Consider the following 15,296-nt stretch of genomic DNA (forward strand, 5'->3'; position numbering starts at 1 on the left):
AAGTTTTTTTCTTTACAAATGCCCTTAAAAGAAAAGTGAATTTAAGTCGGACCACTGCTGCCACTGAGTTATGATAAAACTCGCCTACGTAAAAAGCATACCTAAAGCACCGCAGAGTAAATCAAACATGTTGTGATTTTTTTTTTTTTTTTTGTGGGAGAGAGTGTGTCAGAGTCTATTTCCATAATTTATTTGCTCTCTGACTTCATAGCTGGGGATCTGACTAGCTCTGCACCTTTCCTTGTTTTAATAGAATGCCTTTTCAGCAGAGTTGAGATGTGTGCAAGTGTGTGTGTGTGTGTGTGTGTGAGCGCCCCTGTGTGTTTGCACGCACACACATGTGCATCTGTGATAAACATCCCCTGTCGCTTTCTGATATAAGGAAATGGTATATGGACTCCACTTAACGATAAATTACAACCTCTGCCTTCTTCAAACTCCACCACAGCTGCTGCATGTGTGAGTTTCTCCCAGAATCTCAAGATCATGACAAATGCCTGAAGAATATTCATACCACAATCTTAGAATCTGCATGTGCAATATGCACATTGATTTAATGAATGGATGGACACAAGGAGTGGTATGAATAGAGCAGAAAGGAAAAGACGCATACGGACAGAAGCACAGGTGTGAGATGGAATTCAGACTTTTATTGATCCCTGTAGGAAAATACATTTTTTGCATTTCACTTATCCTAACTGTTTGGTAGCAGCAGTGAGCCAGATCTGAGGTCAGTACGTGGGTTAAGGGCACTAACAAGAGTCTTCCTAATGCATTACATTTGTCTTACATTAATTTGACACTTTTGTTCAAGGTGGCTTACAATAAGTGCATTCAAGCTCGAAAGGTTCAAGAGCCGGATGTCAGTAAAAATTGGAAGTGCAACACCAATAAATAACTAAAAGCCTGTTAGAGAGCCTGCAGTGAAAGGCAGTGACTCTGATGTCCTGACTGCAGTGTGGAGTTCATTCCACCAACACAGAGCCTGAACCGAGAAGATCCTCCGCTGAGAAGAGAGACTGCAAAGTCCTCTGTGTGACCCCACAACCAAACATCCAGAGTTAGAGGGGTGCAGTGGTCAGGCTGGAGTGTAGGGTTTGACTGTGGCTTGGAGGTAGGAAGGAGGATTTCCTTTCACCGCCCCGTAGCCCAGCACCAGTGTCTTGAGCTGGATGTGAGCAGTGACAAAGAGCCAGTATAGTGAGCGATGTTGGTTTAACACCGTGCGAGCAGCAGCATTCTGGAGCACCCTCAGAGGTTCAGTGGCAGATGCAGCAGTTGGAACAGTTAAGGTGAGTGATGATAAGCACCTGGGCAGCCTCCCCAGTGAGGAAGGGGTAAATCCTCCTGATGTTGTACAGGAGGAATGTACAGGAGCAAAACCACTGCTGTCAACATCCAGGGTCACACCCAGCGACCTCGCTATCTGAGGTCTCACAGCAAACACATGTAGGTTAGACAGTGCCTCTTATACGTATATATGTAGTGAGAAAACCCACAGTAAAGTTAGTAAGAACAGGGGCAACAATCCACTCAGAGAGGAAGAAGAAGAGCAAAAGTACTTCATTTGTTTATGGCCTTAAACACAGAGGTATTACAGTGTTGGTCTTGGATATAATGGCAGGGTAAGTGTTTAGTTCAAATATTCACCGAAGTTCTGATGCCACATTAGAGATCTGCACAGTTTGATATGGTAATAATATGGTCAAAGGATGACAAATGGAAAATGTCTTTCAGGTCAAATGAGTAAAAAGAGCTGCTGAGCATTCACCGCTAAGTGTTGCAAAAAAAAAACAGGATGTAGAGAAAGGTTGTTAGGTAGAGAAATACTCACAGAGTCAGTGTGTGCAGGGAAGAACGGGGGAGGGAGGGGGCAGGCCAGATAGATGGGGAAAGAAGAGATGGATGATAGGGCCAGAGTGTCCCTGAGACAGTCCTATTAACACAGAATGAACGCTTTAGAGGAATCAATGCGCTGCTAAACACCACCGCCGCCGTCAGCTGTTCTCTCTGCGTGCAGGTCTTTGTAGATGTACTCAGGGCCTCTTTAGGCACATGAATGTCAGCCAGTTTTATTGACGTTTTAATGACATCCATTCAACCATATAAATGACTTGTCCAAAAACAGGAGGGGTGTTGACGTATTACTCAGATGTCACCTGCCAGTTCACTTTGACTTCTTTTTGAGGCTTTTAACGTTATCCCCTCGCTCACCCATCCTTTGTGTTTTGCCCAAATTCATTACATGTGTGAATTTGTGTGAAAGTGTCTCTTGTAGAAGGGCTGAGCATTGATTTGACATTTCCTTTTTAGTTCATGTTAACTTGATGTCTTGCGAGACAAAAATAATGGCGAATATTTCCACCAAAATATCAGAAAATACTTGTTGCTCGTCCCTAACATCACTGGTACCAGCGTGTTTTGCTGGATCCTTTTGTTGTAGGTCTTCGTGTCAGGATTTGGTCGATGAATAACGGGTTGTATAAATGAAACTTCACTTCAGGCAGGGCAAACAAATACTGTTTCCCACATCAGTTGACAGTCAGCTGATCCAAACATCACGGCTGACATTTCAAACAGCAGCCCCGAGCTCCACGTTTCGAGTTCCTACCTGCTGCCAACAACTGCTGGCCAGCTGTGCTGCTTTTTCTGCAGATCAGTGGTTTTTCCCCATAATGAGAAATAAATACTTTTGTGGCACGTTCCTTTTCTGACTCATCCTCAAGATGTGTTTCGCTTCGCACCTAATGAGGAAGCCTCAGAACTGGAGATGACACCTTTGGATTCTGTACTGCTCTTTCCAGTTACACATCTGGTGACCTCATCTGGCAAACAGATGCTGAAATTATATCAGAAATGTGCAATTTTATAGACCGTACAGTCATAACACTTTAGGCTTTGCTGTTAAAGCTCAATTCGTCTGTGATTACGACAAAGCGTGACTTCTCTCTGTCTACACGAGGCGCTTGCTATTTTAACCTTCCAGGGACCTTGTGCCATGCAAATGATAACAATACTTAAAGAACTGCAATCACCCCTGCCATAGCAAATTTCCCCCTCTCCCCTCAGTCACTGCAGTTTTACCGCAGCTGTTTTATTTCTTAAAAACATTGTTCTTTCCTGTCATGTTGCAACTTACATGGTGTGTATTTTAGCAAAACATCAGTTATTATGAAGTGATTTATGGTTGATTTTCTATATCAGGTAGTTTCTATAAACGAGATTCCTCCTCTTGGCATGTGCATGAGGATGTTGATGTGCCACCAGCTGTCTAACTTTCACCTTTGTAAAAATCCATGTTTTTTGCATCATGCTGTTCTGGACATACTGCATTTAATAATCTGAAACATTTCTTCGGCATTAAATTGCTGCAAGCACGTATCTTGCTGTGTGTTCGTGTGCATGTGCTTGGCATGCTGATGAGCTTTCCTGCCCAGAATAGAAAAAAGTAGCATTCAGTGGGAATGTGGATCATGCTGTTGTCACGCACCAGTTAGTGTTAGTGCATTCTGTGTTTAGCTGCAGTTGTTTTGTGCTGTTGGTTCTGATGTTTAGGGATTATTGACTTGCTGTCCGCAGAAAGTCTGCAAGATTTGCGCCTGCAGCATGACCATGAGCTGGAGCATGACTGTAAGCATGCTTCCCGGAGTCATGGGGGAGAAGTAGGGAGAGCGGGATGTGGGACGACACATACACCTGCATAACCTTTGGTTCAGTCACACAAAAACTGTATTTGTGAGTGAATCAGCAGGGGCTATTTGAGACAGGACACGCCACACGCATGGCACATGGACCATCAGGTTTGACATTTCAAATACAGCAGGCAGTCAATTTATGCCATCAGCTCCTAATTTTACCTGCTTTCACATGCCACTGTCGACCAGCCGCGCTGCACCACCTCAGCCTCTCCCCGGTCTGTGTGATAGTAAATTTCTATAAGCTTTTTTTTGTAGAAATCATAAACTGAATGTTCCATTTAAAAATCTGTCTCTCGCCTGAAATGAAACACGTAAAATAAACTGCATATGTTGTAAGTTAACAGACAACATCAGGTGGTCGGTCAGGTCGGCCACCATGCTGCTCAAGACACCAACATCAGGACATTCCCATCAGCCTCAGCTGTACTCTGTGTGCTAATTAGCGCAATCTTGGCATGCTGTCATGCTCAACTAAACAATGTTAGCCAAACAGGCACACACAGCCACACAGAGCTGCTAGTGTAACTGTTGTTGAGTACGGACGAGTGATCTGACCTGTGATTTTGGCAGCTTTGACACTGTTAAAGCAGCTATCATCAATATTTTATATTTAATCACATGACCTCTTCTGTGTGGAACGGGTGACTTGTAGTGACAAATCCAAAGAGCCATGAGCCAAAACCTGCAGTTCCTGTGACTTTTAGCTCATTGTTTTGGTTTTACGGCCCACAGCTACTGTTTTGGTTCACTCTCACAGCTCTCATTAGCATTAGCATTGTTTCTAGAGGCAGCAGGCAGCTGTTTTCAGTGGATAACTCTGATAAACCAGTGTACGTTACCTGCCCAGCTGAAGAGCCAGATATGTCCCATCGGAACTGGTGGACAACAAAAACTGAGCTAAAAGCAGAGCAACAAGTTTGCCATAGTAATTTAAAAGGTGATATATAATTTTTTAGTTCAGAGCTTCTTTTTTACTCCCCCCAAATGTATGTGTGTATTATGTGCGGTTTACATTGTCAGTTATGTGAGTGTTCATATGTACAATTGCTCTCACTTAATCAAACAAAATAGTAAATCAGCTGTATCACTGTCCTCTAGAAGAGTACATTTCTTAAGTGCCATTGTCCTGTGCTGAACTCTACAGCACAAAAACTCCTCTACAACCCCCTGCTGGACAGCAATTTGTAAACAAATTAGCAGCACAAATCTTAAAAAAAAAAATACTGCTTGCATCAATGCAAATAACAATTGTGTGTTGAATAATCATCAGTGCTCAGCCAAAGCCCCCCTAGTGTTTAATTCTGGCTGTCAGATTACCACGGCAATTAAATATGCCTCTGAATTTAAGAATACGAGAAGCCTATTTTTTGTTTGGACATGGTGCAAGAGACAACAAACAGAATATGGTAATGTATAAGGGAGAACGAGGGAGGGAACAGCATGGAAAATGAGGAATTCTCCACCGGATGAAATTGGTTCCTCACTCAGGCTTTTGAAACAAACAGCCAAAGATTGTAATGAGAAGCTCCTGATACTGCAGCCGCATGAACACAACAGAGACGGAGTGGGAAATTGTGTTGTGTACAGCGATAAATACCACCAAGCGAGCTGCAGTATAGTCATAAAATATGTGCGACAAAGAGATGCTGAAAGCTGGAGAGAGAAGCGAGGAGGTGCTCGCAAAGTTAGTAAAGAGAGGCGCTAAACGCCTTTTGTCACTGGGTAGAGAAGAAAGACAAAGAGGAGATGACAACCTGGCTTTGAAGAACTACAGCAACACGCTCAGCTAAAACAGAGCCTGACATGAATACTGGCCGCAATCCACCAGTCTCAGCTGTCTTTATTTTCTGCCAGTGCGCGACTGCCAAGGAACACACTTAACACCCCTCAAACGGTCCTACCTGGACAAGCTGTTGTTTCTCTTGCCGTTGTTGTTGGTGCTTTCAGTCACTTTGGAGCTAACGTGATTAAATAGTGAAACGTCAGACTTTGATTGGGGTCTCAGGCTGCCGGCGAGTGCGTGCACTCAGGAAGGAGACGAGAGGGAAAGTGACTGAGAGAGTCTTTACTTAGAGTCACTTGTTCTGTTGACTCCAGTCTTATCTGAGCCCCTGTTGTGATGGTGATTAGTGTTATTTACATTATTGAGCTTATTGTCAGCTGCCTCCGCACTGCTGCCGCCATCTATATTTTTTTCATTAGCGAAAGCCTCCCAGCTAGCTCTGATGGAGCGCCCAGAGGAAACACGGTCGTCTTTGATGTCGTCCCGTTCCAACAGATAAGCAGACTTGCTCTCGCACTAACACACTCCCAGACAGCCACAGATTGCTCGGAGCCCCACTGCGACTACCAGCAACTAGCTTCCCTTGGCCGTAGCCTTTTCATTCTTTGTATCTTTTCCTTGTTTAACCTTTGTTTGTGGTTCTCTGAGGCTTTTCTCTTCCAGTTCTCCTCTCTCTGGTGTTTTGCTGGTATTCTTTTCACTCGTCCTCTCATTCTTCAGACCACCTGCTGCTGCTGACTTTGAGTTCTGTGGTAAAACATGCTTTGGAAAAGCAAAGCAGCGCACGAGTTGAACAAATCGCTGAATAGGTTTCCACGCTGATTTTTTTTTTTTTTTTTTTTTTTCCAAGCCTGGAAGCATTTCCACATCACGTTCATGTTCTTTTTCCTCTCTCATCTGTCTGTCTTCCCTTTTTAACAACTTATTCCCTTTTTGCTTGTTTTTATGTCAATGCTGACCAAGTTCTTAAACGTATTCTCTGTAGTAATCTATGATATCCTCATCTTTTTTTTTTTCGAGGGACTGTATCTTTGGTGATAAGCCTGCAGATCTCTCGGCTGCCTTTGCACTGCTGTTTTCAAATACTGCTTTGCAACCACGTAGTCCCCACTGCTGGTTGTCTTTGTCCATTGATTGTTTCTTAACGAAATTTGTTTTTTTGCGTGTCGTGTTGTTCTTCTCTTATCTTTTTCAGGCTATCAGCTATTGCTGCTTTTTTTTTTCTCTCCAATCAAACTGCTCTTTCTGATGCTAGAAACCTACTGTAAAGTGTTTCACATCCTGGGCACCAATGGATATTTTCCATAGAGAAGACATATCTCGCTCAGCAGACGTGTTCAACAGCAAACACAAAAGCTTTGAACTTGGGATATGGATTATCGCTCTGTGTTTATTTTGCGATGAAAACTATGGATTAGTGCGTTCGCTGTGGAACTATCAGACACGTTCAGTTACATAAACCCGTGGTTTTATTCTCATCTCATTTGTTCCCTGTCCTCCTCTTCGTCCTCATCCAGTCTTTCCACCAAGGATATTGAATCCCGGAGTGAGTCCCTCGGTTTGTTTGACACTTTGAAGTGCAACCCTCAGGCCTTTTACAGCCACATGACGAAGTACGTTCTGCCCACTGTGGAGGGAACCGACCAGGGCCGCCTGCTCTACTACTACACCTTGCTAGATGCTGCAGGCTGTGAGCCTTACGTCACCACCGCTATCAAGCCAGACTCTCATGTCAAGCTGCTCAAGAAGCTTCGAGCTGTCGCCAATGGTAAGTTTCTTCTGTATCATTGTGATGCAGATGGAACAACTGCTGCAGAGATAATAGGTGGAAGGACAAAAAGCAGGGATAATGCATTGAACCAGTGGATGCAGCTTGCATCTAAAATCTGATTCAGTGCTGAATCAGTCTGCAAAGAACGCAGCAGTAATGGTTTCTTTCTAATGATATGGGTAACTGCACTTGCTTTTAAAAGTGTGTAATTCTCGTTATTTATGAAAATGCACAATGCACAATGCCTTTTTTCTTGTGTAGTCTATGCAGACGGTACCTTTCATGAGGGAAGGAGTTCATGTGGTTGTGGTCAACAGATCATTTTTACACACTGGCCATTTTCCTCTGACAAAAAGCGAAGCTCAGACGCTCTTTTCAGAAGATAATGTTCATGTAAACATCTGAAATATTGTTATCATTTCATCACTTTGCAATTGATCAGCAAACCAGAGGAACATTGGGTCAGATTTCAAGGTAAAACAACATATTTGATAACCCATTAGGTCTGACGTCAGAGGAAAATGGCACTGCTTAGAAAAACCAAAGTAACATAATGGCAATTAATTCACAAAAGCACTCATTTGTCTTGCAATTAATGCTGTTTCTGAGATTCTAGGGGTTAATCTACTTCTGTTGTTGGTGGACAACCAGCCCCAAGCCTTTAATGTCAAGAAATCAAGTTGCGTGTTGAAGACTTGAACATAATCCCTCTTGACATGATAGAAGACTCACAGATGTTGACATTCCCTCTAGTCGGTAGATAAGGTCAAGTCACTGTCATGTTGAATCTTAGAAAAATACAACAGCTGAAGACATACATTTGTGGCGCATTTCTGGTCTCATATAAAACTAGCTTAATCCTTATATTTCTGTGTTATGGACAAATGAAATACACGCAGTGACATAGCTATTATCTCTGCCTCATCTTGTTTTTTGATTTTGCTCGCTTCCTCCTCTTCTCCACCAGCTGTCATGTTAGTCTGCAAAATTGAAAAGTAACAGGATTGGAAAAAAAAAAAAAACAGCCATTCACATTTTCCTGTAAACGACAAGTGAAGCAATCTCCCCTCTGTATTAGTTGTCAATCCACCTAACACACCAAGCTCCTGAAATAGCGACAGCATCGCAGAAAGGTGCTGTTTCCACTAAGATTTCTGTGGCAGCGCCCTCTCCAAGGACGTCATGTCCAGGTTGTAGCATGTCACCGGTTCAACGGTCCGGCAAGAGTGCTCAAACTTAGCTGTGTACGGGTGGAGGTGGTGTCACTTCTCGATGAAGTTCAGCAAAGGTCAGCCAGGTGTCAGCTGTGTTTTCACGCCTCACTTCCTCCCTCTGCTCCTGAGAACACCACAGCTTTTACCGGTGACACATGTCTCTGTTTAACACACATACACACACACGACTTAGATGCGTTTCTACAGAAGCAGGCGAAAATGCACTTTAAGCTCATAGTGCCACTGTTTTACTCTCACACAATTACCTTATCAGATTACGTCCACTTGGATGACCTGATTTGAGCTTTGGTTAAAGGTCAAAAGTCACTGTAACCAAGCCTGGCCATTACTTAAGAATTCATACACTAATTTGGACAAAGTGTCACACAAATCTCTCAGAAGATAAAGTGATGACATTTTATATCCAAAAGGTCAAAGGTGAGCTTCACTGTGACATCATGAAGTCTTCAGCAACACTTTTCTGCCCATTATTAAAAGCCATAACTCAGGAACAGACGGGGAGACTGTGACCATATTTCACATTTGGTCAGATGCTGAATTGGTGATCTCGGGTGCTCACTTTGAAACTATACATATATTATATGAGTCTGAACGGACATGGATGTAAACTGCAACACGATTGTTAAGATAGTTGAGATAACTTGGTTGTAAGATAGTCAAAGCCTAACCTAACTTTGTGCTGAAGCTCGTCTTTTTAATAAGCAATGCCTGGTGTATGTGGTGTTGTCAGGCAAATCCTCAAAGACGTGAACGTCTTAACTTTCACAAATATGTGACAGGCTTGGACATTTTACTTGTCTTTACTGTAGCCAGCAGTAGACCCTTTTCATGGCAAAGGTTGTGATTTGCCACAACAGCCAGAAACAGGTGTAAGTAATAACATGACAGTGGAGATAGCTCCATTCCATGAGGTGTCCCAGTAAGCCATGTCGGTGTGTGAGCATGCACCATGCCAGAGCCCTGGAACTGGGTCATTTAAATGAAATGCAGCCATCACTGATGCTATTAATTATTGAGCACCTACGATTCTTCCTGCTTTGACAAGTCAGAATGTCTGCTCTGACAAAGGCCTACAGCAGCCAGGAATCGGTAAACATCGTGGAAATGGAACAAACGAAAAAAAGGGACGAGCCCCGTGAAGTCAGTTACTCTCACGAGAGCCCATGCAAGGATGTGATTGGGCGGTTGCTCTTCAGCAGGAGGGGTTTAGCAAACTGTCTACACATTAGTGTCACACAATTGTACGTTTGTTTGTACAATTGTACAAACTTCACCAGGGAGGAGTAATGCTCATGTACTAGCACATATACTGACTTTGTGGCACTAACACTTACAAACTAACACTCCCTGTATCTCTCTCACACACACACGCATTCTCAAACACTGTTAAAACTTAACCCACACATTCGCGCTCATGTCGGAAAATTGACACACAGGCTGTTGCGATGTCTCCAGGGCCACCAACTTTCTATCAGCACTCTTCAACTCAAACACACGCACTTAGGACTCCTTTGCAGCTCTGAACAGACACACACACACACACACACACACACACACACACATACACAGGCATGCTTACGAGGCATTCAGACAGTAGAGACAGGTGGCGTGTGTCCAATATTCATCACAGTTTCAGACACAGTATCAGGTGACTGTCTGAGTGGGCTCTCCTGAGGAAGAGGGCGAAATTGCTGCTTGGGTGTGGAAGAGACGGAGGCGGGGAGAGGAGTGGGTGGGGCAGCGGAGAGACCGAGAGAGTACATGTGTAAGTGCATGTAGCTCTTATCTGCAGTTTAAGTGTCCGTCTGGGCCTGTCTGAAAGTATTGTGTGTGAGTGTGTGTGTGTGTGTGTGTGTGTGTGTGCGCGCGCGTCGGGGATTCCAAGCAACGTTGACAGAACCCTCCCCACAGGCAGACCAGTGTTAAATATTTAAAGTCCAGACAGGCTGTGGTGTTGCCACAGTAATGTGTCTGTCTGATAGTGCGGGAGACTAAGAGCACGCCACTCGCTCCGTCTCACACACACGCAGACACGGACGCAGAGAGCTGCAGTGGAGGCAGATGTGATGCGCACAGACAGAGCCACAGACAAACTGTACACCTTTGCATGCAGAGGCGGACAGACAGAAGCACTTCCACACACGCACTCTTTGTGGTTCACATCAACCTTGTGCTCTCTTAACGTGCATTTCTCTTGATGCATTTCTGTCATGTAATGGAATATTGAACAACCTCTGCATATGAAATCACTGCAATTATTCTGCGTGGTTTGCGCGTACCATACAGTATGTGAATACAGCAGTATAGCATGTACACAGTGTAAAGTGCCTTCAGACCTCCCTTTTGTAAAGTGCCACTTTCTGAACAGTGAAGTGTTGGATACGCTGTAGGAGTTTGAATGCTAGGCTTGTCATACAATGCGGCATTATATTCTGCTTTGGCAAGTAAATATATATGTGCCAATGCTGTATTCACAATGTCTGAAAAAGCCTTTTGTATGTCTTTAATGCACGTGGCGTATCTTTATATTTTAAATAGCAGCTAAATTTGACGTCGTGTGTCATGATCAAGAATTTGTGATGTATTCCACAATGTAAAACTAAGCTTAAAAGCTGGCCTTGCATTGAACTTGTAAAACAGACTGTGCACTTTAATGGTGCAATCACAATGACCAGGGCCAAGTGCTACAGAAGGTCACGTGTACAAGGGTAACGAGGGAGCCTCCGAGTGTATGAGTAATGCACTGTGAACACAAGGGTTGAGTGAAAGGGAAAACACATCAACGGGATGTATTCATTATTATTATGTCAAAAATGTAGTCTACAAATGTCAGCATACATGTTATGCTTAACAAAGTCATGCGTCTGATTAATGTACTATCTCTCTTGCAGGTTTGAACTACAGGAAGCTGACCGATGAATCGCTGGATCCGTTGGCCACTCTGCAACCAGTTCTGACCAGTCAGAACGTGCTGTCTATCTCCAAGCTTGCCAATCGGCTGCCTGTGCCCGGTGGTGGAGGCGCGACAGTCTCCCCCAGTGCAGTCCACGCAGTGTGGCTGCAGAAGCTGTTTTGGAAAGGAGACCCCCAGTTGCTGAAGAGACCCCCGCAGAGCGATCAGGACTACCTGCATGCATACGACACCTGTGCCAAATACCTGGACAGGCTGGTCCCCGCTGACGCCGTCCACTTCCTGGACAGCATCACCTTCTCACCTGATGCAGCCGAACATGTAAGCTGAAATTTGGTCAGATGGTAGTGGTGTATTTTAGGTCCCCTCCCTTAAAATCCAGCTGTTTTTCATATGAATTAGCGTATACAAGACAGGAAAAAGTAGTTTGACACAGTACGGCGTAAAGGAGGCTCTATTTTCTGTTCCCGTCTCAGACAGGAACTGTGGGAGTTTGGCAGACACATAATTTGTAATTGCAGCACAGAAGGTACTGTAGTTGGTTCCAGGCAGCCACCCAGACAGGATTCATATTGTCTAAAAGGAAGGATTGTGGGGATTTCCAATCACTACATCAAACTGTCACATTCCTCATTTTGCGCTCTTCGTCGTCTGACTGGTCTCCTCTCATGCCCCAGGCTGAATTTTTGGAATGGCAAAAGCCCTTTCCTAATTTTTAAATATATTATTATGTTCACATCCACACTCTGTCGCCTCAAAGCACATACCAGTCATGATTTATAAAAGAAATTATAAAATTGCACAAGAAATGTCAGCCACATAATTACAGCTCTGTGAAAAATTGTCCTGCAGAGGACTTAAAGTGCCTCAGAGCACCTTATCAATACCAGCCCAGTTTTTTTTTTTTTTTTTTTTTTTTTTCCACACTGGCACACCGCTACTCCAGACCTTCCCTTTTTCTTTCACTTTTGTCTTATGCACCCTCTCGTTTCCTGTGACTCCATGATAGCTAATTGATCCCTCTCTACTTCAGAGCCAATTAAACTCCAATTCCCAGCAGGCACTGTTTTCCCACTGTGCTTTTTAACATGCAGATTACCTCTCAGAAACCCACTGTCTGCTTCCTCTTTCCTCAGCCCTCTCTTTCTGTTTTAGTTTTTTTTTCTCATCCTTTTTGAACCCTCGCTGCTCGGAATACATCTGACCTTTCACACCCCCATTGCCCCCCACGATGGATTGATCCATTTTCCACTCGGCTAAGGGCTGAGAGGGATGGCTGGGACTTAGCTTTCCTCCTACTGGACAAATCTTTTGAAGGAAAACAGAGAGTGTTGGCATTTCCCCCCCCCCCACCCACCCACCCACCCCTCTGAGGTATTGATCTTAGATAGTGTCTTTCATGGAAGCATCCTTTACTCAACCTCCAGCAGGTTTTCAAACCTTGCCCTTTGGTGAATGCCTACATCTGATTCCATACCCACTGACGCTTAAACTATATACACACAAATGCATAAACACACGTACCCTTAAAAAGAAATTGAACCTGTCAGGAAATGCCATTTGACTGATCAACCTGTCCTAGCAGAGAAAAGCGCTGTCAGTCTGAGTCAAGATATCTAGCAAATGCAGAAGTGTAGTAGTGGTAGAGTAGCATGTATCGGAGTGTGTGGTTGAGGGAGCTGGAAATGTGAAGTCGGAAGATTTACAGGTGTCTTCTTGATGTGGATGTGTGTGTGGGGAGCTTGCCTGTATGTTTCCATGCAATAGAGTAAATCCTCCTCCAGCCAAAGGCCCTCTCTTCTCCCCATGAATGGTTAACCTGCTCTCAGTGAATTTAATCAATTACAGCAGGCTTCCAGCTATGATCTCCCTCCCTCTCTCTCTCTCTCTCTCTCTCTCTCTCTCTCTCACACACACATACACACATATGCTACTCAAGTTCCTGGTGGTATTTTGGTGCAAATATATTGGCTTATACCTGCCTCTCTTCAACATGTTAAGTTTGAAATTAATGTGCATAACTTGGGCACCTCTCTTTCCCACTCTTCGCTCAATTTGATTTGCTTCCCTCATCCCATTCCTCCCTCTCCTCATTCTCTTCCCTCCCTCCATCCTTTACCGTCTCCAGCTGAGCATCCAGGCGAGGTCGGAGGTGATAAAGCGAGCCACCAAAGCCCTGCGCCAGCTGGGCGAGAAAAGCAGGAAGAGAGGAAGCGACGGTAACGGGGAACAGGAAGGGACGGACCCAGCAGGGATGACTTTTGATGAGGCTCTAGCACACCTGCAGCAATCACAGGCCCACCTGGACACCCTGAGTCATGCCTTCATTCTGTCACTCAAAGACGGCCAGCAGGTAGACCCCATCTGCCAGGCACTTAAAGCCTCTTACTTTTTAAGAGGGAGAAATCCTCTTTGTGTGAATGTGTGGTAAATGATCGGTTAAAAGAGCACACAAAGTTCAGTGTTGTTTAACTTAGATAGACACCCTGAGCATTTACTGCAGCCATTCATGGTCGTGCCTTAGCATAAACTATGTCAAATATCAGTTCTAAGCTTAAATGGTAAGTTGTTAAATCTGGTGAATTTGGAGTGAAAGTGCTAGGAAAAAAAAAAAGAAATTGTTAGGTTTGGCAGGGACAGTTGAGTATGCGCTTGCTCAAATTAAAATTGTTCCAAAAATAGACTTGCCTTCCTTAGCTGGATAAACCTGATGCTATACTGCACTTAATTTTTTAAATGTATTTATCGACAGACCATATAAGAAAGTCGAGATAATTTTTATTCCCATCAACGAGGGATACATGGTTAATCTTCTTAAATTACAGGTAAAATGACCCAAAGACTCATTCTCCAAAACTGTTTTGATTAAGTGACTCACTCATGATGTTTGACACACAAACACGTGCACACACTTGATGTCTCACATCCTGTTCCCTCTGCTGCTCATGGGGTCACCTCTACCCGGACTTACAGATAGTTTACATTGTGTCTGTCCTTGTGTATGGGTGTGTTTGTGCATTGTTGTGTAATACTGTGCTGGTTCTGCTTGACTTAGCTCTTCCGAGCCTCACTGGGACTAGTCAAGGGTACATTAATGTAAATCTACAGGCTGCTGTTTCAAATGAGCCCTGCCACATGGTTGTATATACAGCATGAACGCTGTTCTGTATCTCTTTAAGCAAAGTCACACTGACTTACCCCACTATCACCTCCCTGTGGCTGTGTGTATGTGCGTACGTGCGTGCGTGCATAGTGTTGCTATGCGACCATGAGATACCCATCAAAACTGGTCATTTCTGACCCCCCACACTGTGCAACTTTATAATATTTAGCCCCTTTTTTATCTGTGTATAAAAGCACATATACCCCCTTGTAATAGTGAAGAAGATACAAACATTACTTAGCTCTAGACTAAGGTCATAGGTGCACACACACACACACAACGTCCAACCTCTGCAATGTAACTTCCCTTCGACTGGCGCAGGAAACGATAGTATCCTTGGAGATAGATAAAAAGGATATAAGAACCAGCAAAGGGCAGATAGGTAGGGAAAGATAGATAGAAAGAGCCCTGTAGGCTCTGTTTGGCTATACTATGGTCATTTATCAAGTGTACGTGACCAGCTGCTGGAAATAATAGTGGATCGTACAGGAATCCACCACAGGCGCCTTGACCTGTAACGAGGACAGCAAATTACACACTGCGGATATTGCGTATGGTGCAATGTTATAGTGTTTCTGAAGGCATGGGTCACGATCCAGAGGATAGCTGTGGACAGATAACTGCTGTGGACAAATTGGTATGTAAGTTAGCACAGTTTTGTATAACCTTCCCATGTACGATGAATCAAATACCGTACGGCAGAATAACAAAGGTGCCATTGCTATTTTTATGAGG

At 43.9% G+C, this 15,296-nt stretch overlaps 1 protein-coding gene across 2 annotated transcripts in view; it reads left to right on the top strand.

The window, feature by feature from the left end:
• Positions 1-15,296, top strand: part of nbas (NBAS subunit of NRZ tethering complex) — a 139,325-nt gene that overhangs the window by 81,817 nt on the left and 42,212 nt on the right. For both annotated transcript variants that reach the window (XM_076756131.1, XM_076756134.1), the window contains exons 44-46: positions 6,999-7,249; positions 11,379-11,719; positions 13,527-13,751. In XM_076756131.1, the coding sequence (XP_076612246.1) occupies positions 6,999-7,249; positions 11,379-11,719; positions 13,527-13,751 (817 nt within the window). The remainder of the gene's footprint in view (positions 1-6,998; positions 7,250-11,378; positions 11,720-13,526; positions 13,752-15,296) is intronic.

This window comes from Chaetodon auriga, chromosome 18, assembly GCF_051107435.1.
Source record: "Chaetodon auriga isolate fChaAug3 chromosome 18, fChaAug3.hap1, whole genome shotgun sequence".
NCBI classification, from domain to species: Eukaryota; Metazoa; Chordata; class Actinopteri; order Chaetodontiformes; family Chaetodontidae; genus Chaetodon; species Chaetodon auriga.